The following is a 21487-nucleotide window of genomic DNA, read 5'->3' on the forward strand; positions in this document are numbered from 1 at the left end:
CTTAAACATGGAAAAAGTCTCATTTTCATGCCATGGCCCCTTTAAACACTTAGCTCCGTCTCTGTTTTAGCCCAATCCCCCGTCTTGATTTCGCCCAGCCTGCAAATCCACAAAATAGACTTCTCTCTGAACACACCATCGACCTCCGCTTCACACACAGCGATTGCCGGAAAACGAGCACCCAGGCGCGTCTCTTCAGCCACCGCCGTTTCTCCACTTCGCTCTTCCGCGAACGCCGGCACAACGTGGCTTTTTCTTCGGTTCGTCTTTCCGGCTTCCCCTCACCCGCCCCCTTTCACAACAACGGCTCCCAAAGCTCTCTCTGTGACATAAATTAGGGATAATCCACGGCTAGCGATGCATTGCATCGGGTGGTTCTTCGTCTCTACGTCGTGTATTAAAATCCTTTAATGCATGGCTAGCCATGGATTATCCCGCTTATACCACGGTTATTTGACAAGTTAAAAACAAGTTAAAGCTGTAACTGATGTTTACAGTGTAATTTTTTAACAGACGGGTAAAATTACGGTTATTTTCTTAAGTTACGGATCGTTAGTTCTAGCACTCCGTCCGCTTTAAATAAAGTAGAGCCATCAGATTGCTTTTATTTGAATAAATTATCACATTTATTTAAATTCATTATTAAAAAAGAGAGACAGAGAACTAAAAGAGAAGGAATAGAGGGAGCGAGAGAAAGAGAGAGAGAGAGTGGGAGATGCGTGCGCGAGTTACCAGTGTGCGTCTCTTCTTTAAAGTCTACGACAAAGATGAGATCAATGCGAAAAAGACAACTAAATGGGCAGTTATCACTTTTAGTGAGTTTTTGCGCCAAAGACAAAAAACAATTGTGATTTCGTGATTTACTCTGCTTCTCTTTTAAATGAGACATTGCGGGAGGTTTATGCCTCTGTTTAGTGTACCGCTGGACGCCAATACAGTGTTGCAATTTTATGGGTCTCAGAGCAGGTATAGACGGCATTGCTTGACTTAAAGGCCTAGTCCACACAAACACGGCTATTTTTATAACCGTGAGTGTTTTCACGCGGTTCGGCCGTTCGTCCACACGAAACCGCAGTATCAGGGCACTGAAACCGAGCATATTTGAAAACCCCGGCCAGGGTGAGCTTTTTAAGAAACCCCGGTTACAGTGGTGTCGTGTAGAGAGTAAAATCGGGAGTTTTGCCTTGCGACGTCAGAGTGTGCGCCGTTATCCACTGTGTTTGACGTCAAGATTGTGCGCCGCTGACTGCTTTGTTGATGATTCTGTGCAATGGCGGACGTATCTTGCTAATAATAAATGTGCTAACAGGGCTTCTAACATGTATACAGATAGAAGCTCAGTTATCTCACTATATTGCGGAACACGATTTGGGTTATATCCAGGGTTCTAAATTAACTTTTTTGACCACCAGCCAAAGTGGCTGGTAACTTTTTAAAGTTACCAGCCAATCAGTATTTCCACTAGCCAAATTTTTCCCGGTGAAAATAAAAGAAATTTAGAGTGCCACTGAATGCAACAATGATTATTTTTTCTTTCAAATGCATGCAACAATCCTGACAAAACATGACAACATTTTTGTGATGAAACATAAGCTTTCTTCATTTCTCTGTTGATAGACATAAAGCTTTACTGGGGCACATGCCCCCCATTTTTTGCTGACTTTTTTGAAAGCCTGCTGTGTGCAAGAAAGGGGCAACACTTCTTTACAATGTCCTTTGCTTAACCCACTATTCTACAGTGCAACAGGTACTGCGAAAGATAAATATGTTGTTAAAAATATTTAAGTGTAATCTTCAACATACCTAACATTATTAACATGTTTGGAGGCATAAATGGCATAACATGTTTGGTAATAATGACAGCAGAGAAATATTTTCTACATTATACAATGATAGCAATGATTGATAACTTATTTTTACAAGAATATTTTTACAAGAATATTTTAAGAAACCAGTCATTTTATGACTGCTATATTAAATAATTTCAGTCTTAGTTACTGCTAACTGTTATGTAAGTTAGTGTCCTAGAGTTAAATATTAGTAAACTAAATATTAATTTCATATCTGAAAATATAGAACAGTATAACGCATAAATCTGTTGATTTTCTCAGCAACAATGCAATTCTATAGACTTGACAAGAGGTTTCCTGAGATTTTTCCTCTAATGTTTGAGACCTGACAGGCTGAGGATGTTGTTTGTCTTACCTCCCTTTAACTCATCATCTCTCCTTTCTTCTTCCATTTCCCTGCTTTGCACAAAACATTTTTGATGTACATCTACAGAAGCCAATAATGATCGAGTCAAAATAAGATTATCAGTATTATTAAGAAACATACTTCTCGTCATGTTTTCATAAATACTCCTTCGCGTGGCGTACGCTTTTGGATGCAGTTGCGTGCGCGGATGAACGCAAAGAAGCGCGTGGACATGGATACATGCGTGCACGCGTCAGTACGACTGCTTCGTCGCTTTACAAGCGTAAATTGGGTAACTACATTGCATATAGATCTGTTTTGCCGCTATTATCTTTGTAAAGGAATACATTAGTTAACTGCTAAAATTTAAACTTGAGATTTACACATGGGCACGAAAGATTTACACCGGAGCACATGCCCCACCCCTGTGTCTCAGTATATCCTCCCTGCTCTGCCCGTTCGTTCTCCTTCATCCTTTAGTTTTCTGGTGGACGCGGTCAGTTCGTTTCCATGGTTTCTTGCGCTGGTTTCGCTGCAAACTGCGCGCAGGCAATTGGCGTATTAAAGGGATAGTTCGGCCAAAAACGATATTAAACCCATGATTTACTCACCCCCAAGCTGTCCGAGTTGAATATGTCCATCGTTTTTCAGACAAACACATTTTCGGATATTTTAGAAAATATTTTAGATCTTTCTGTTCATTAAATGTAATGTCACGGGGTCCAGCAATAGTCCACGACCTTCAAGTCCAAAAAAGTGCGTCCATCCTTCACAAATTAAATCCAAACGGCTCCAGGATGATAAACAAAGGTCTTCTGTGGGTAATCCGTGCGGTGTTGTTGTAGAAATATCCATATTTAAAATGTTATTAACGTTATAAACTACCTTCCGGTAGCGCCGCCATCTTAGACTCAGGAGAGAGTATTAGCGTAGTGTACGCACTTTTCTTAGTGACGTATGACAAATTCGGAGGGCGGGGGCACAGAGCAGCAGCAGAGAAACTCTGTACGCTGCGTAAGCTCTCATCCTGAATGCGGATCACTCCAAGATGGCGGCGCTACCGGAAGGTAGTTTATAACGTTAATAACATTTTAAATATGGATATTTCTACAACAACACCGCACGGATTACCCACAGAAGACCTTTGTTTATCATCCTGGAGCCGTTTGGATTTAATTTGTGAAGGATGGACGCACTTTTTTGGACTTGAAGGTCGTGGACTATTGCTGGACCCCGTGACATTACATTTAATGAACAGAAAGATCTAAAATATTTTCTAAAATATCCGAAAATGTGTTTGTCTGAAAAACGATGGACATATGCAACTCGGACAGCTTGGGGGTGAGTAAATCATGGGTTTAATATCGTTTTTGGCCGAACTATCCCTTTAAACATCATCACGTAGCATTACGGCACAGTGTTCATGTAGGAAGTACTGCCAGAGGGATAAATGACCGAGAACAGAGCTTTATGTATCATGCATGCAATGCCTCATGCATCACCGGCCAAACGGGCTAGTAAGTTTTTATTAACACCCGCCAAAATGAATTTTAACCCGCATTTGGCGGGTTGGCGGGTGTTAATTTAGAACCCTGGTTATATCCCCGCCTGCTGGTGTGGCATGCTCTTGACAGCGCTTGATAGCGTGCTTTTGCTTTATCGTGTGGATGGATATTTAATTTAAACCGAGCATGTGTGGACGGGATTTTTTTTTAGGGAAAACTCCGGTTATAAATATACCCGTGTCCGTGTGGACTAGGCCAAAGTCTTTATCATTTATGATGTTGTATTTTGTAATGTGACGGTTTATACCTGCTCTGAGACACATCAAACGTGCAACACTGTTCGCGTCCAGCGGTAGACTGAACAAAGGCATAAAACTGCCGCAATGTCTCATTTAAAATAGAAGCAGAGTAACGTTTGGTCTCGAAATCACAATTGTTCTGTCTTTGGCGCAAAAACTCACTGAAAGTGTTTTTTTTTTCGTATTGAGCTCATCTTTGTCGTAGACTTTAAAGAAGAGATGCACACAGGGAACTTGCGCATGTCTCTCTCTCTCTCTCTCTCTCTCTCTCTCTCTCTCTCTCTCTCTCTCATTGATCTTATCTAGCTCTGCCGGTGTTAATTCTTTTTGCCGCTTTTTGTCATTCAACGTCTTCTCGAAAAGCCCATTCACACAGACCTTTGGTCCCAGAAAATACCCGTAAAATTGCTGTGTGAACACAAACTCGTCCGTTAATCTTCTGGGATCGTTGCCGGAAAGAGGACCTAGTCAGATACACGGATAACCCTCTGTGTGAACAAGAAGCCGAAAGAATGCCACAATGGGCGTGTCGTAGTGAGGACACGCACATCATCACAACACAAGTTATGGTTCAGCTCCTTACAATGAGAGATAACATGCATATAAACATTCACCACGAGAAATGTTGCAAACTAGATTGAAGCAGTTATCAGCAAATGATAAATGAGACGCATAAACAATGACGCACGTGCCGTAGTGAGGACGCGCGTGTCATGGCAACATGAAGTTGGTTCAACTCTTTAAAATGAGGGATTTACAACATTCACAACGAGAAATGTCAGCAAACTGGACTGAAGCAGATATCAGGTAAGTTAGCTCGTTACTTACTGCGTTGAAACGGAGATCATTCAGCAGCATAAAAGAATATCGCATCACATGCTCATTTGAGCTATAATAAACGAAAATACCTGTGCGTCATCCCAACAAGATATATCGTTCAGCTCCTCAAAATGCGGGTTTTAAATGCATATAAACAATCACGATGAGAAATTGGATTAAAGCAGAGTTCAGGGAGCTCGTCAAATATCCATTCTGAAGCTGAGATCATTCACCAGCATAGAACTGTGCTCACGCGCTCCTATAGTCTTATCATAAACAAAAATGCACGCGAGTGGTTTCTGGAGAGGGAAATAATAAATAATTTGCAAACTTCAGATGCTGCGTAGAAGAGAGGGCGGGACTTTCAACAGGTCACGTGTCTTTCCGGGACCATCAGATCCCGGGTAATCTTGGCAGTGTGAATGAACAAAAAATCGAACGATCCCGGAAAAATCCAGGATGCCTTTCCTGTGTATTTTACGGAATGTATGTGTGAAAAGGGCTCAAGTCTTCTATTTCGTCTCGTGCCTGAGCCCATTTCTCAAAATTGCCATATTCACCATACAAATTAAACGATATGCAAAAATCATCCATTTAGCCTACCTAAATAAACGTGTGTCTCTCACTCAAGTGTAGAGAACTCTCAAGCAAGTGTAACTGTGTTACTATGGTAACCAATGTTTATAGTAGCGGATTAATTTCGAACTGTAATCAAACTGACTGGAACTACCTGTGCATTCTACTTTTTTAAAGCACACCTACCAGCCAATCAGAATCGAGTATTTAAACAGCCCGTGGTATAACTTTCAATAAGTTGTCATGACTTACAGCGAAATATAGAGGAATTATCAACTTCATTTTATAAGTTGTAAAATCTCATATCTAATGAAAATATATAATAGTAAGTTGAACAAAAATTTAGGGCAGCAAATAATTTTTTACTTTCCACATGTACACTGTTAAAATGATTAGGTGCATTAGTAAATTTAACAAAAAAAGAGTAAATTCTATAAAATAATTGTTTTAAAATAAAATTCTTAAATAAAAATAACACAATACGTGAGTAATATATGTAATTCTAAATAAACCCATTGAGTAAATCCAACTTAATTTTATAATGTAAAATCTACTTAAATTTGTAAGAAGGAAATTAACTTAATAATTTTGTGTTGAACCTACTTGAATTAGTTAAGTAAATATAATTAACTAGGCAGAGGACTTGTAGTTCCCTGCATGCTTTGTATGCGACTGCATTTGGAGAGAAAATAAAGAATAAATAAAGAATTGTTAGTGTTTGTTTGTTTATTTATCTTTTTCAGTTTCGTTGAGTTTTGTGGTCATTCAGAAGAGTGGTGCTTGTGTATAGACTGTAGGTGGCACGATGAAAATCATAATATGTGTTAATTCACTCAATGAGCAATAAATGTACTAATGCTAGTATACTATGTCTGACTTTCTTCTTACTTGCTCAACATAATGTGGCACATCATAATACATACAGAAAAGAAGAAATTTTATGTGATTAAAACAGGAAGATTCCATTAAAGAAGTAACCCTTTACTTTAAAATGTTTTGGTAAAAATATAATGCATAAAATTTTAAGTAAACATCACATATTTTTACAGTGTAACTTTGATTCTACTTATTGTTTTTCAGCCTTTCTTAGTAAATTTTACTTTATTTCACAAGTGTGAAATTTCCTTGAAAAACTTGCAAAAGATGTAGGATTTTTGTGGGCATTCTCTGCATGCATTTCATTTCTGTAAATCATGTGGAAATGAATTGTTCTTTAAAAGGATTATATTTTTATTGTATGTACACAAATTAATACAAATATCTTAAAATATTTTTCATTCTTGGCATATGCTGCCCCAGGTCTTATTTGATAAACCTATAAATTAGCCTGTTTACCAAAACATTTCAAAAGTCTTAAAGGGGTCATATTATGAGATATTTTTAATATGTAAAATATATCTTTGGTGTCCCCAGAGTGTGTATGTGAAGTTTTAGCTCAACATACCCCACAGATAATTAATTACAGCATGTTAAAATCGCAAATTTATATGCTGAGCAAAAGTGTGCTGTTTTTGGGTGTGTCGTTTAAAATGCAAATGAGCGGATGAAGTGCAAACACTGATCACAATGATGGTGGTTTGCTGCAATTGAAACTCAGTTGTGCTGTCAAGTCCTTCTTTTCTCCCTCTTTTTCTCTGCACTAAACGGCAGTGCTGTGGTTGGATAGTGCAGATAAAGGGGGCGGTATTATTGTAATTCGCCTTACTACCTACCTCACAAAACAGGCGAAATCTGAACGACCTAATTTTTCACATGCTTGCAGAAAATGGCTTACTGAAATTAAGTTACTGGGTTGATCGTTATCACATTTTCTAGGTTGATAGTAACACTGGGGACCCAATTATAGCACTTAAACATGAAAAAAGTCCAATTTTCACGCTATGACCCCTTTAATATTGTAGCCTATTGTTAAGGTTTCTTAATATTTATTTAGGCTCCAGTGCTTGTTCCACTCATTATTTCACCATCAGCTGAAACTACAAAACATATACATAAGACAATAAAACCTGAGCATGCATTGCTCCAAATGTGTGTTTATATTTTAAATAATTTAATTAAATCTTTATAGTGACAGAACAACAGTAAGAGGACAGCAAGCACCAGGTGGAGCGTGTTTGTCACTCACAGTGTATAAATACGAGCAAATGACAATAATGTGTACCAAAGTGAATCTTCATCCTCCACCAAAAGTATCTCAGACAGGATTTTATTTAAACTACTGGTCATGTACCTTCACTGGGTAACCTTTTCACTTGCATTAGTCTGTAAGTATCTTTTAAGAATATATTTATGATTTGTGTTATGTATTGTGTTTTTATAATAATTTTCTCAAATAAAACACATTCAGTTAAAAGCACCACACAAATTTAAGGATACTTTAATAGAAATGTATATTATGTCTAGTTTTAAAACTAGTAGCAAGGTGTACATTTATGTGTGGCAGACCAAAAGTATGTAAAAAGTATAAAACTTTTAACAGAAAATAAAAACTGCTTGGTTTGACTGTTGGTGAATATATTTGAGCTGTGTTATATGAAGTGTCATGTTTGCAGGTTGGATGTCTGCTGGTGGAGAATATTGCGGTACTGATGATTCTGGCTCAGCTTATCGTGGACTTTTTAATTTTCTTAGCTCGAGGGAAGACAATTTGTTAAATAACACGCGACCCTTAACTTCAGTTACAGTCACCAAAGTTTATGTGGACTTGTATGTGACCTCCATAACAGATGTGGTATGAGTCCAGTATTATTTAATCTCTTTATTTGGGTCATTACAGTATGAATCTGAGATGTCAAGCAGTTGTGGTTCATCACATTTGCTTTTATCCACAGAATGAAAAAGCTCAGAGCATCTCAACACAAGTAAAAATATTCACTGTAAGTGGTTTAAAACTCCATTTTGTTAATTTTTTACTTAAAACGTATAAAAATATATATTGTTACATTACAAGTGAAAACTCTTTCGCAGTTTTGGAAAACAAGAAGACAATTGTGGGACCCTGCAGATTATTGTGATATTGAAACAATTACAGTTCAAAAAGATTTGCTTTGGACTCCAGACATTGCCATCGCAGAAAGGTGAGAGCTTTTTAAAACTTTTTAATTATTTGGCCGTTTCCCGCTATAATATGGATAGTTACAGTGGTCTATATGTACACTATGAAATTTACAAAGCAAAGCACATCAAAGTTTGCATAACCTTAAAAAAAATCAATATGTAAATGCATTGCTACACGGTAAAATCTAACAGGCTCAGTTTACATAAAAAAACAAATGAAACCGATTGCCCTTATTTTTCCAAAGCAAACTTAAAAGGAAAATTAAGGTTAACTTACTAATCAGCTAGTAGTAAGTAAAACAAATGTTTCCTGAGTAAATATACGAATATTATTTATAACATTATTTTAAGTTAATATAACAAGGCCAGAGTTTCTTTGACACACAAAAGTGTTAAAGGGATCATATTACGAGATTTTTTTAATGTGTAAATTATGCCTTTGGTGTCCCCAAAAGTGCACACTGTACATTAAGTTTTAGCTCAAAATACCACACAGATAATTTAATATAGCATGTTAAAGTTGCCACTTTTGTGCAAACAAAAATGTGCCATTTTGGGTGTATCTGTAACAACGTAAATGAAGTAATGAAATGCAAACACTGACAGCAATGATGGTGACTTTAAATAAAACAGCCAACACCTGTCCAAGTAAGATGTAAAATGTAATTTTAGGTTTCAAACAGAGGGGCTGTTTACACTTGGTGATGTGTTTTCATCGATCGGATCACAAGTGGACGAGAGAGACACATTATGTTTACACCTGGTATTTAAATCCGTCTCTTTTGTCCACTTTCGACCGCTTCTGTCTGGAATACTGTGAGGTGACGGTCCGTGAGACGGTGGGCGAGTCTCTCTGCTGTCATTCAAATGCGAGCGGCAGTAATTATGAGTTTATATGGACACAAACTAATATTATGTCGGAGTCCACTGCTTTGTTTAGCAAGTATACATGCTGCAGAGTGTTTTGTACGTTTATATGTTGGAGCTTTCTCTGAATTTTCAGCGCAATTGATGAAATAGGATCGCGCAACTTTCACGCTTTCAAAACGAAACTATGGAGAACACCCGCAGTAGTTTTATCAATGAAAGGCTAAAAATAGCGCTGTTCACCATATGTTCACGCCAGAAGTAAAAATAAGACGTAAAACTTGTGTTTAATACCTCAGATTAGATAAATGGGCGGAGAGAAGGCGGTCGCGTGTGGCTGTTCGAACACTTCAACCACATTTGCGTTCCGCAACTCCAAAGCGATCCGATCAAAAGTGGTTTCGACTACCTCTGAATGTGGTTGAAAGTGGTTGAAAGTGGACGCGTTCAAAACGTTTTGAACACCGTTTACACCTGGCATTAACGGCGTCCACTTGTGATCCAATCGACGAAAACGCATGTTAATGCCAAGTGTAAACAGCCTCAGAGATGGTGATAGAGAGGATAAAGTAACATATTGCATTACAGGAGAATTCTTTTTTATTTTGACCACTCTTTTTCTGGAGAAAATAATGAAGAAAGACAGAAAATTAAATGCAATAAATCCCCATAGTTAATTGAATCTATCACTATCATCATCGCTGTTTGAAATCTAAAATTAAACTTGCTTGCAGAGATAAGTTAAAGGGGACATATTATGAAAATCTGACTTTTTCCATGTTTAAGTGCTATAATTGTGTCCCCAGTGCTTCTATCAACCTAGAAAATGTGAAAAAGATCAACCCAGTAACTTAGTTTTGGTAAACCATTCTCTGCAAGCATGTGGAAAAATAGGTCATTGTAATTTGGCTTCTATTGTGATGTCAGAATAAGGTAATACCGCCCCCTTTATCAATCAATCAATCAATAAAGCACTTTATTGTCACATGGTACAAGTACCAGTGAAATTATCCATCAACCTGTCCATATACACAATACATAAACTGACAAGGGGTAGACAGAACAGGTTGACAGGGCATTAGGAAGAAATACAGCATTACATGAGGGAGGGTAGGTTAAAAAAACAAACCCCCAGACTATGCTCCAAAGGGAGTACAGTCTGGGAACAGGGAAAAAACACCTTTATCTGCACTATCCAATCACAGCACTGCCATTTAGTGCAGAGAGAAAGAGAGAGAGAAAAGAAGGACTTGAAAGCACAATTGAGTTTCAATTACAACAAATCACCATCATTTCAAATGAGACAGGCGTAGCTGCAGCTTGGAGCAATGGGCGTGGCAAGAGGTAGGGGCCTGGCAGGAGGTAGAGGCGTGGTAAGAGGTTTCTCATTGGTCAAAGGAGCTTCCTCCTGGCAACTGCGTTGGCCAATCAGCTGTAACCATAGTTATACGTCATTTTCTTTAGTTAAAAATAAATCGTAATTTTCTTTTGAAGGAAAGAAGAAAATAGATATAATACATGTGCGATATAATTTGATGGTCTCTTTGCTTGACATCTTTTCAGATTCGTGGATTATTTAATTGTTGTTGACAGAAACATGTTGTTACAGTGAGAAAAATTAATGACTGCATTTGCATCGAACACATCCGAGTCGGCGATTTATGTCGATGTCCGTTCTGTGCTCTCAGTGTTGTTAGACCTTGTGAATATCGCAAGATACAAAGCCATTTGCAAAGCCACAGATTTCGCGCGGTTCGCCATGAAGGAGGTCACTGTGCTTTCTATTTAGATAGAGAGTTTGATGGCTTCTGTTCGAAGGAATGAGTTTTGAACACAAGAACACAAGCCTTTGATGACAACTTCAATTGACGTTTCAAAAAAAAAATTGTAAAAATGACTGAATAAATGTTTTTCTTTTGGATAAAATGGTGTTTGTTTTGCTTAATTGATTAATGTCACTTAAAATAAGTTTATTAAACCGTTTTTACTTCATTTAATGATTATATGGTGAGTGTTTGATCAAACACGTATATGCCTTTACACAGCCAAAACATTTGCTGTACCATTTTTATAAAAATAACATTACTTTTAGAGACATTTTTATCTTTAAAATAATAATTTGTTTTTTAATGATTTTTTTATTTTATTATTTAGTTCAAATACAGACATTTCAAGTATAATGCAATAAAAAACGATGAATACAAAGCATTGTACATTCAGTTCAAAATGTGTAAATCGGAGAATAACAAGTATAAAATGAAAAATACAAATGAATACAAAAATAAACGTTTATGAATCAAAGTAGTTATAGATATTTTCAAAACCTTTTTGTTTTGTGATCTCATGTTTGGGTTTCAAAGTATACTGCGAGGTCTTATAAAAGGTAATATAGGAGGGTTTCTTTTATTTGTGTATTATGCATATAAAACGTCGACAAAATAATTTAATTATATAATTATTTTCCAGAAAAATATGGATTTTGGAAACAAAGTTAAATGTCATGAGGTTCTAAATTCTAATACTGGGAATTTCTATTTTAGGAATATCTATTTTGAAGTCAGTCCAAAATGAAATAGAAAAGGGGCAATACAAAAATAAATGTTTAATATCTTTAAGTGATGTTTTACAAAAAGTGCATTTATCACAAACATTATGAATGTTTTTAATGATTGATCCTGAAAAAGTTGCGGTGGTGATGACGTCATGTAACACGCGCCATACAGAAGGTGTCGAAGGTAACGTACTTTTGAATGTATTCTCAATATCATTATTGTTATTTTTACAGTGAAAGAAATGTATTTTGTATAGTGTTATATATGCAGCTAAATGTTGTGCTATATGAATAGTTGCCATTAGGGGGCAACAGAGTTCTATATTAGAGTGAGTTCTGTACTGAATAAAGCAGTAAAAGAAGTGAGTGAATCAGCAAACAGCGTGTGAGTGTTGCTCTATGTGTTACGATAAAAATTGTTTATATACATACATCAGCAAGCAACATAATATATAGTGATTAAGTTTATGGCTCACTTTTATGCGGATCAGGAAGCTTTTCGCGTCCAATTGAAAAGACCTTACGGCACGCCCCATTCCTCGTGGCACACCCCATTTCTTTCCGACCTCTTGCCACGCCCATTGCTCCAGCCTGCAGCTACCTCTACTTGTTTCAAATGACACACCCAAAAACGGCACACTTTTGCTCAGGCCTACACATACACACTCTAGGGACACCAAAGATTTATATTAGATCTTAAATATATCTCATAATATGACCCCTTTAAACTTCTAAAAAACTGCGGTAAATCTGGTTAATTAATTAAGTCACCATTGTGCTGATTAGTGTTTCATTTAGTTGGACACTTGGGTCTTGTGTTAGTTTAGTGTTAGTTTTCTTCTGTTCATTACAATAGTGTGTTTATAAACAAAATTATTAAAGCAGAGGCAGAGGAAGATGAGATAAAGTAGGTTTAAAGCTTTTTCTTGCTAATTGTTATGAAATCATAAATATTGTGATCCAGTGATTTTATATCAAATATAGTTGCAGAATATTTGAAAAGTGTATTGTTTTACTTTTTGTCAATCCTGAGAAACCCAACAGTGCTGTAGAAATCCATTTAGTCTTAAGAGTTCCATCTTCACACAAATCTAATCAATGGTGGGAACCAGACATATTACACAACCATGGTGACAATCAACAACAAGGTTCCAGGATTGTATAAAACTCATTCATAATTCCCATCGTGCATTGTAACATGACAAAATTGTGAAACTTTCTTACCATTTACTGTCACCATTGTTGAGATGTGTATCAGAAGTCATGATGTCTCGCTTAATAAAAAAAAAGCATTACAGTGGTCTTATTCAGATTAGTGTCATATGTTTAAAGCTTTAATTTTATAATGTTTTAATAATTGGTAGAACATAACACAAATAAAAACCTCAGATTCTCTGAAAGATTATCCCTTTGATATCCCAGCTAACAGAAAAAAGTTCTAAGAACGTTCCCAAAAACGTTCTGCCAACATAGAAAGTATCCAGTTTTCTTGACATTCTAAGAACATTTTTGTGTTGTCTGAACGTTAGAGGAATGTTACATTTTACCATTTTTAAACGTTATGACAATGTCATGTTTTAATGTTTACACAATGTTTAAAACAACAACTGTTTATTATATTGACTTGTTTGATTGTTATGTAAAGATAGAGAAACATTGCATTTTATTATTTTATAAAACATTATTTCTAAATGTTCAGTAAATATATTGCTGTAGAAAACACAATTCACTGATTAGGTTTAGATGTTGATGTTTTCTTTAATTTTAAGTCACCATTATCGTGATTAGTGTTTGTTTTAGTTGGACTCTTGACCCTTAAATTTTGCTCGCTAGTTTTTCCCCTGGTTGTGTTAACAGTGTTAATACCCCACATTTATTATGAACAGTTTATTATGCAGTACTAACCACCACCAAAGAATTGCTGTCTGCTATAACCAACATCTTTTTCTTCTTTTTGTTTAATGGCTGTTTACTCCTTAGGTTTATTACTGCCACCTACTGTGTACCTTGCACCCATGAGTAATGGATCTGAATTGCAGCAAAATACAAAAAAACAAAAACATTATTAATCACCCTTTACGTAAACCCTTTAACATCTCAAATGATCAGAGCCAAAGCTTTAGCTGACGCTGCGTGTTTCAGCTCCTCCAGCTTCCACGTTGAGCTCCTCAGCCTCCAGGATGTTCAGAGATACTTGCTCCTACTTCTCAGGCTCTAGATCCTGCGATCTAGTCCTGTAGGCTCTAACCTCTGTGTATCACTCAAGTCCTTTCCCAATAGGTCCATGATGCTCACTGGCCTGTTCTTTATATCACTAAAAAGATCGCTACGCTTAAAATGCACATGTTCTACTGTTTCAGCAACACCACATTCATCACACATACCATTTCCATGCTTTCCCATTAATGCCAGTGTTGAATTTAACCCTGTATGACCCATCCTTAGTCTAGAAATCATTACTTCTTCCTTTCTATGTCTTCCATAGCACGATTCTTTATTCCCCACTGATTTTACAATACTATAATACCACCTACCTGTACTACTACTTTCTCATCTTTGTTGCCATACTCTTATTACTTATCTATTAATTCTACCCGTTCTCACCAAGATGCGTACAAATGACACGCAGTGTGATTATCGTGCAATAGATACAGCAAATTTCGATTTTGCGTGCATATGATACGCCAGTCCTTCCCATTCACTTATATGGCGAATCGTTTCGTGACGTTTTATTTATTGTTTTCTCATTTGTTTTCTGTTTTTAAACCATTTTCGCTTGGGTTTAGGGTTAGATTTCACATTTGTTTAAGCAGGTTATTTAATATACAGGTTTCTCTAAGTTTTTATCTATATTTAAGCCATGGTCGCTTGGAGTTGGGGTTAGAGTTGGGCTTTGGGTTAGGATGTCATTTTTATATAACAAAAAGTTGTTCTAACCCTAAACCCAAGCGAAAATGGTAAAAAAAAACAGAAAACAAATGAGAAAACAATAAATAAAACGTCACGAAACGATTCGCCATATAAGTGAATGGGAAGGACTGGCGTATCATATGCACGCAAAATCGGAATTTGGCGTATCTATTGCACGATAATCACACTGCGTGTCATTTGTACGCTTTTTGGTGAGAATGGGTTGATTAATTATTGATCTGACTTAATTTCTTCCTAAAGGTGTTTTAATAGCTATCAGTTCTTTTCCTAGCGCTTCTTCTGCTAATTTATCAGCTGTTTCATTTTCATGTGTGCCGGTAGTATATTTTGTCGATACTACACTTTTAAGTGCTGATGTGGACTATAACCAACATGTCTTAAACACATAAAGTTATAGCAGTCAAAAGACTGAACAAGGCAAGAGTCAAGTGTCAAAATCAACTAAAACAAACACTGATCACAATAATGGTGACTTTACATAAAACAAAATCTAAACCTAAAGTAAATAAAAAATGACTCTACAAGTAAGATGTAAAATGCAATTTTAGATTTCAGGCAGAGATGGTGAGAAAGAGGATAACAGAGCTTTTAATTCTGCTTCAGTGTAACTTTTTAACACTCTGTAAGATTGGGACCAGAGGCGGACAATCCATGTGCCATGAGTAAAAGTCCTCTCCAGTATTTTGTTCCAATCACCTGGATTTGCTAATTAGCACAGTTTTTCAGCAGGAGGTGAGCTCCTGGCTCATTGGTGTTTTAAGCCCTCAACGAAGCCTTCAAGGCAGCGCTGCCTGGAAGGCACTCCATGTGCCCCGAGCATTTCAGCCAATCACAGCACTGGTGCAAGATATCGAGCCTTCTGCCAGCTTCTGGCAGTTTAAGCTCACCGTTGGTCAGGTGAGTAGCGCAGATATGGTAAGATAGGAATGTGACTGATTTTGAATTTAGCTTGAAATGTTTCGAGCGCTTAAGTGATGTGTTTCCACGTGTCTGTGGCACGACTTTCTTTTTTGTGCCCCTTTTCAAACAAATGCTTAAAATTACATCTACATTTATGCCAAACCCAACGCATGAAAACAGCCAAAAAAAAAATTTTGAGGAAAACCACAAATCTAACCCCATTCCTTAGCGACAATGGTTTGAAAAAATGAAAAACAATCGTGTAACCAATACGTGAAACTGCCACAAAAAGAAAGTCGTGGCATGGGCACGTAAAGACGCAAAAACACTTCACTTAAACGCTCGAAAAATTTCGAGCTGAATTCAAAAACAGTCACATTCCTATCTTACGATATCTGCACTACTCACCTGACCAATGGTGAGCTCAAACTGCCAGAAGCTGACGGAAGGCTCGATATCTAGCACTAGTGCTGTGATTGGCTGAAATGCTCGGGGCACGTGGAGTGCCTTCCAGGCAGCTCCAAGTATATAGCGCTGCCTTGGAGGCTTCATTGAGGGCTTAAAACACCAACGAGCCAGGAGCTCACCTCCTGCTGAAAAACTGTGCTAATAAGCAAATCCAGGTGATTGAAACAAAATACTGGAGAGGACTTTTACTCATGGCACATGGATTGTCCGCCTCTGATTGGGACAATATATACATCCAGCAGTGTTTATTTAACTCTGGGGATTTTGCTGTATGAGGACTTTCTGGGGGCTAAGTGAGGGCTGCCCATGCAGGGCCAGCCCTAAGGGGCCAACGTTTCTCCAGTGAGCAAACCTGCGTGGGGCCCTTAGGCTATGCCTATACAGGGCCATTGTAGGCTTACTTGCAGGGTAGTGATGACAAGTCACTCGAAACTCAGATCATTTAACCCGATCCCTAAAATGACTCGGGAACCATGTGTCCTTAATAACCATTAACCCAAGTCAGTTGAGTCCTTCCAGATTTTGCATCAAAAATGAGAAATCGTATCAAACACAAAGGTCTTAAAATGTTTAAAACAGAATTACAACAAATAACTCTACATAGGCTGCCATAAGTTCTATAACTTGCAACAACAAGTTAATTTACATCACCAAACATCAACTGGGGGACTGAGTGAACCACTGTCTGCTATTCCAGATCATAAAATAATTTCCTGCAGCTCCGAGTACAAAGGGATGCATATGCGCGACGATGAGTTGGTCGGCCACTCAGGGATTCACACAGAGAGTGACATATAAAGCTTCCTGGACTAGGAGAAACGAGCATTGCTCGTGTTATTAACCCACTGATTCATGTTGGCCAGGGTTCCCCAAATCTGCAGAGTTTAGCTCCAACCCTAATAGAAACACACTTGAGCAAGCTAATCAAGGTCTTCATGATGTGTGATTTTTTTTCCCAAACCAGTTCATATAGGAGTTTTTCTTAAACATGATCTCAGGGGCCGAAAGAAATAAGATTGGTTCACAAAAATGACCAATGAAAGTGCTTGTTGGTGTTTTAAGCCCTCAACGGAGCCTTCAGGGCAGCTTCTGCAGTGAAGCAGTTCGAGCCACCGTTGGTCAGGTGAATAGCACAGATATGGTTAGATAGGAATGTGACTGTATTTGAACTCGGCTCGAAATGTTTTGAGTGTTTAAGTTAAGTTTTTCCGCGTTTTCACATGTCCGTGGCACGGCTTTCTTTTTTGTGCCAGTTTCGAGATGGTCCTCACTGCGGAACACAACATCCAGGGGGCGGGGTTGGATCTAGATCCAACTCCTCCCACTTTATATACTTTGTTCTGCCAAATGAACCAGTATATTTGCGTTGTTGCAGCCCGCAATTAGTTGCAACCTGTGGTCGCCAACGTTTGCTCTTATCAATTTAAGTCTACGTTTGATTAATAATATAGTTGAGAAAGATTCATAATTTAGAAAGTATCACAGTTAGGTGTAAGAAAAGGGAAGGAAACGTTCCCGACAGTTTGATATCACTGAAGGGATTTATTTGTACATTATCCCACTTATTACACAGCTATCCCTATACGAGTAAATATAAAAACAAATTTATTTGATATCTTTTATTAGCAAATAAAAAAAGTAAACCATCTACGAGGGAAACCTGTTTCCTAATGGCTGTAAGCAAAGACGCATTAAAACAAGTTCAAAGTCCATACAAGATAAACATTCAATTTATTAATTTCTAAATAACATAGCCTATATATTTTTATAATTATGGATATTTATACTGTATCCATTAATAGGTCTTAAACTGCATGTGGGAAGATTACTCATAATAGGCTTACCCGAAATGTTTTACTCCAAAACATTATAGCAAAAAACTTACATTTCACCCTAAAGGCACTACTTTTATTGTAGTCATAAGTAAAGTTAGTTTTTATGTCAAAATAATAACTTAATTTAGTTAGGACTTAATGCGGAACTGGTAACGCAGCAACACGTGTACAGTATGACGTGTCTTGTGGTAAAACTGCCGACCAATGGGATCTCTGGATCGGGATCCAACCCCGCCCCCTGGATGTCGCGTTCTGCAGTGAGGCGCTACTGCCAGTTTCACGTATTGGTTATTCAATTGTTTTTCCTATTTTCTTACCATTGTCGCTTGGGATTGGGGTTAGAAAGACTTTGTTACATAAAATGACATCCTAACTAGGGATGGCTCCCGCGAAACTGACGTTTCGACACTGTGTCGAGATCCCGAAGCGTAAATGTTTCGAAACACTACTCCAAAATGTGATTCGAAACACCCATGTCACGTGATGAAGTGATTCGAAACACCAAGCGGTGCATTTCACAAGTATTTCGAAAGGTGGCGTACCTGTCGAATCTGCTTCGAATCTTAAACTGACAGGGTAGGAAACAACTGACAATACCTCATAGATGCGTTTTTGGCAAGATCAAATACTATAAATTACTGAAAAGTAAATTTTCCTCATAGGTATGTAACACTTAGGCTACTTACAAAAAATGCATGCCAGCAAGTGTCCCTTGTGTGAGAATGTTTTCAAAGGCTGGAGAAATTATATGTAAAAAAGTAGCTGGTTGAGTTTATCAACACAGAACAATTTATATATTTGAATAAAGATCTTTATATGTAAACAATGTGGCATATTATGGCTTGATATATTTTATGAATCTCTTATTATTTATTTGGTATATCTCTATTCTATTTTTTTTCATTAAATAGACCCGAATAGCCTATAGTTATCGACAATTGTGAGCCTAAAAGCTCATGTAGTTGTCAAACAGATGTTAAAACAACAACAAAACTATTTTATTATGATGACGTAGCACATACATTTCCCAGGTTCGATCCTAAGATCTACGAATGAGAGTCGAGAGCACTATCCACTCTCCCATTCTATCACTTGTGTGTCAATCAAACAACATGTGGGATACAATTTGTCAGCGCTCGTCTAAAATCTTGTCAAGGCTGCTTCATGTAAAGACATGCAAACGACCGCTAGGTGTCACTGTGGAGGCGGTTTCGGATTGATGTTTCGAAGCCTCGAAACATACGGCACAATTGATTCAACTGTTTCAGTGTTTCACGAAGCCTCGCTCTGCCCACCACTGATCCTAACCCCAAGCGAAAGCAGTTTAAAAATTTGACATATATTAACATAAACCAATGCTTAAAGGGGACATATTATGAGATTTTTTTAAAGATGTAAACTAAGTCTAAAATAGGTCTGAGCAAAAGTGTGCCGTTTTGGGTGTGTCATTTAAAATGCAAATGAGCGGATGAAGTGCAACCACTGATCACAATGATGGTGGTTTGTTGCAATTGAAACTCAATTGTGCTGTGAAATATTTTATCCCTCTCTTTCTCTCCATACTAAATGGTTGTGCTGTGGTTGGATAGTGCAGATAAAGGGGGTGGTATTACCTTATTCTGACATCACAATAAGGGCCAAATTACAATGACCTATTTTTCACATGCTTGCAGAAAATGGTTTACCAAAACTAAGTTATTGGGTTGATCTTTTTAACATTTTCTAGGTTGATAGAAGCACTGGGGACACAATTATAGCACTTAAACATGGAAAAAGTCAGATTTTCATAATATGTCCCCTTTAAAATGACAGCCTAACTGCGCAAAAACTGTTTAAAAATCCCAAGCGACAAAGGTTTGAAAAAAGGAAAAAATTAATTAACCAATACGTGAACCTGGCACAAAAAAGAAATTCATGTCACGGAAAACAAGTGACTTAAACGCTTGAAACATTTCGAGTTGAATTCAAAAACAGGAACATTCCTAACCATATCTGCGCTACTCACCTGACCAACGGTGGGTCAAACTGGTTCACCGCAGAAGCTGCCTTGAAGGCTCCGTTGAGGGCTTAAAACACCAACGAGCACTTTCATTGGTCATTTTTGTGAACCAATCATATTTCTTTCTGCCCCTGAGATCATGTTTAAGTAAAACTCCTATCTGAACTGGTTTGGGAAAAAAATCAAGCCTTCAGCATCACTAGAAAAATACAGGTGGGTAAGTTTGATTGGGGTTGGAGCTTAAGATTTGGGGAACACTGATGTAGGCTGATTTGTTGCAATATTTGACTGGATTAAGGCTACTGTAAATGTTTAAAATATTAGGACTGCTGCAGTAGTCCGACAGACCCATACACACAGGTCCTCTTGTTATGACTGACCCTGCGTTCCAGTTCGTTTTTTTATGAACTTCCCTCCCTAACTTCCCTCAGTCTCGTTCACTCGGATGTACATCATTGCTTACGTTGTACGAGTGCCCACTAAGGCTAGAACACTTGAAGTGGGTTCAAATGGATCGCCCTAAGCCCTTGATCACATGGAAAGTGGAGACCGCCCCCTCCATGTGCAAAGTGCGAGTTGCTGAAGTGACATCACAATCGTGTTGCATTGTGGGATATGAAGCTGCATGAAGTGTACATATGAAGCAGACTTGCTCCCTCGGTCAAAATCGAGGGAGCGAGGGTCTGTCCATACAAACTTCCCTCGTCCACTTGACGAAGTGGAACGCACTACAAAATGGCGACAGGGATTCCCCCGAGGGGAAGTGCTTAGGGAAGTTCGCGAGTGTGTGTCTAAAACTGGAGTGGAACGCACCCTGAGTCATTCAGAGCATGAGTTCAGGGGCAGAAAGAAATTTGATTGGTTCACAAAAATGACCAATGAAATTCCTCAACCGGAGCCTTCAAGGCAGCTTCTGCAGTGAAGCAGTTCGAGCTCACCGTTGGTCAGGTGAGTAGCGCAGATGGTTAGATAGGAATGTGACTGGTTTTGAATTCAGCTCAAAATGTTTCGAGCGTTTAAGTTACGTGTTTCCACGTTTTCGTGGCATGACCTTCATTTCCGTGCCAGTTTCACGTGTTGGTAACTCAATTGTTTTTCTTATTTTCTTACCATTGTCTCTTGGGATTGGGGTTAGAACAACTTTGTTACAAAAAATGACATCCTAACCCAAACCCAACTCTAACCCCAACATCAAGTGAAAACAGTTTAAATTTCTGACAAATAAACCTGTAAACCACTGCCATTCTAACCCAGACCCAACTTCATCTTCACGCGAAAACAGTTTAAAATTAAAAAACTCGCAAATCTAACCCCAATCCCAATCGACAATGGTTTGAAAAAAGGAAAAAAAATTGAGTATTCAACACGTGAATCTGGCACGAAAATGAAGGTCATGCCAAGGACACGTGAAAACGTGGAGACACGTAACTTAAACGCTCCAAACATTTCGAGCTGAATTCAAAACCAGTCACATTCCTATCTAA

The 21487-nt window shown here is 37.8% G+C and overlaps 1 protein-coding gene across 1 annotated transcript in view; it reads left to right on the top strand.

Annotated features, from left to right (window-relative positions):
* Positions 1 to 7572: 7572 nt before the first annotated feature.
* The window catches only part of LOC135766762 (5-hydroxytryptamine receptor 3A-like), a 57205-nt gene continuing 43290 nt past the window's right edge, over positions 7573 to 21487 (top strand). Inside the window, exons 1-4 of the mRNA XM_065276235.2 lie at positions 7573 to 7659; positions 7948 to 8126; positions 8227 to 8271; positions 8363 to 8472. Coding sequence (XP_065132307.1) covers positions 7620 to 7659; positions 7948 to 8126; positions 8227 to 8271; positions 8363 to 8472 — 374 coding nt within the window. The 5' untranslated portion in view covers positions 7573 to 7619. The remainder of the gene's footprint in view (positions 7660 to 7947; positions 8127 to 8226; positions 8272 to 8362; positions 8473 to 21487) is intronic.

Source organism: Paramisgurnus dabryanus, chromosome 3 (assembly GCF_030506205.2).
Source record: "Paramisgurnus dabryanus chromosome 3, PD_genome_1.1, whole genome shotgun sequence".
NCBI lineage: Eukaryota > Metazoa > Chordata > Actinopteri > Cypriniformes > Cobitidae > Paramisgurnus > Paramisgurnus dabryanus.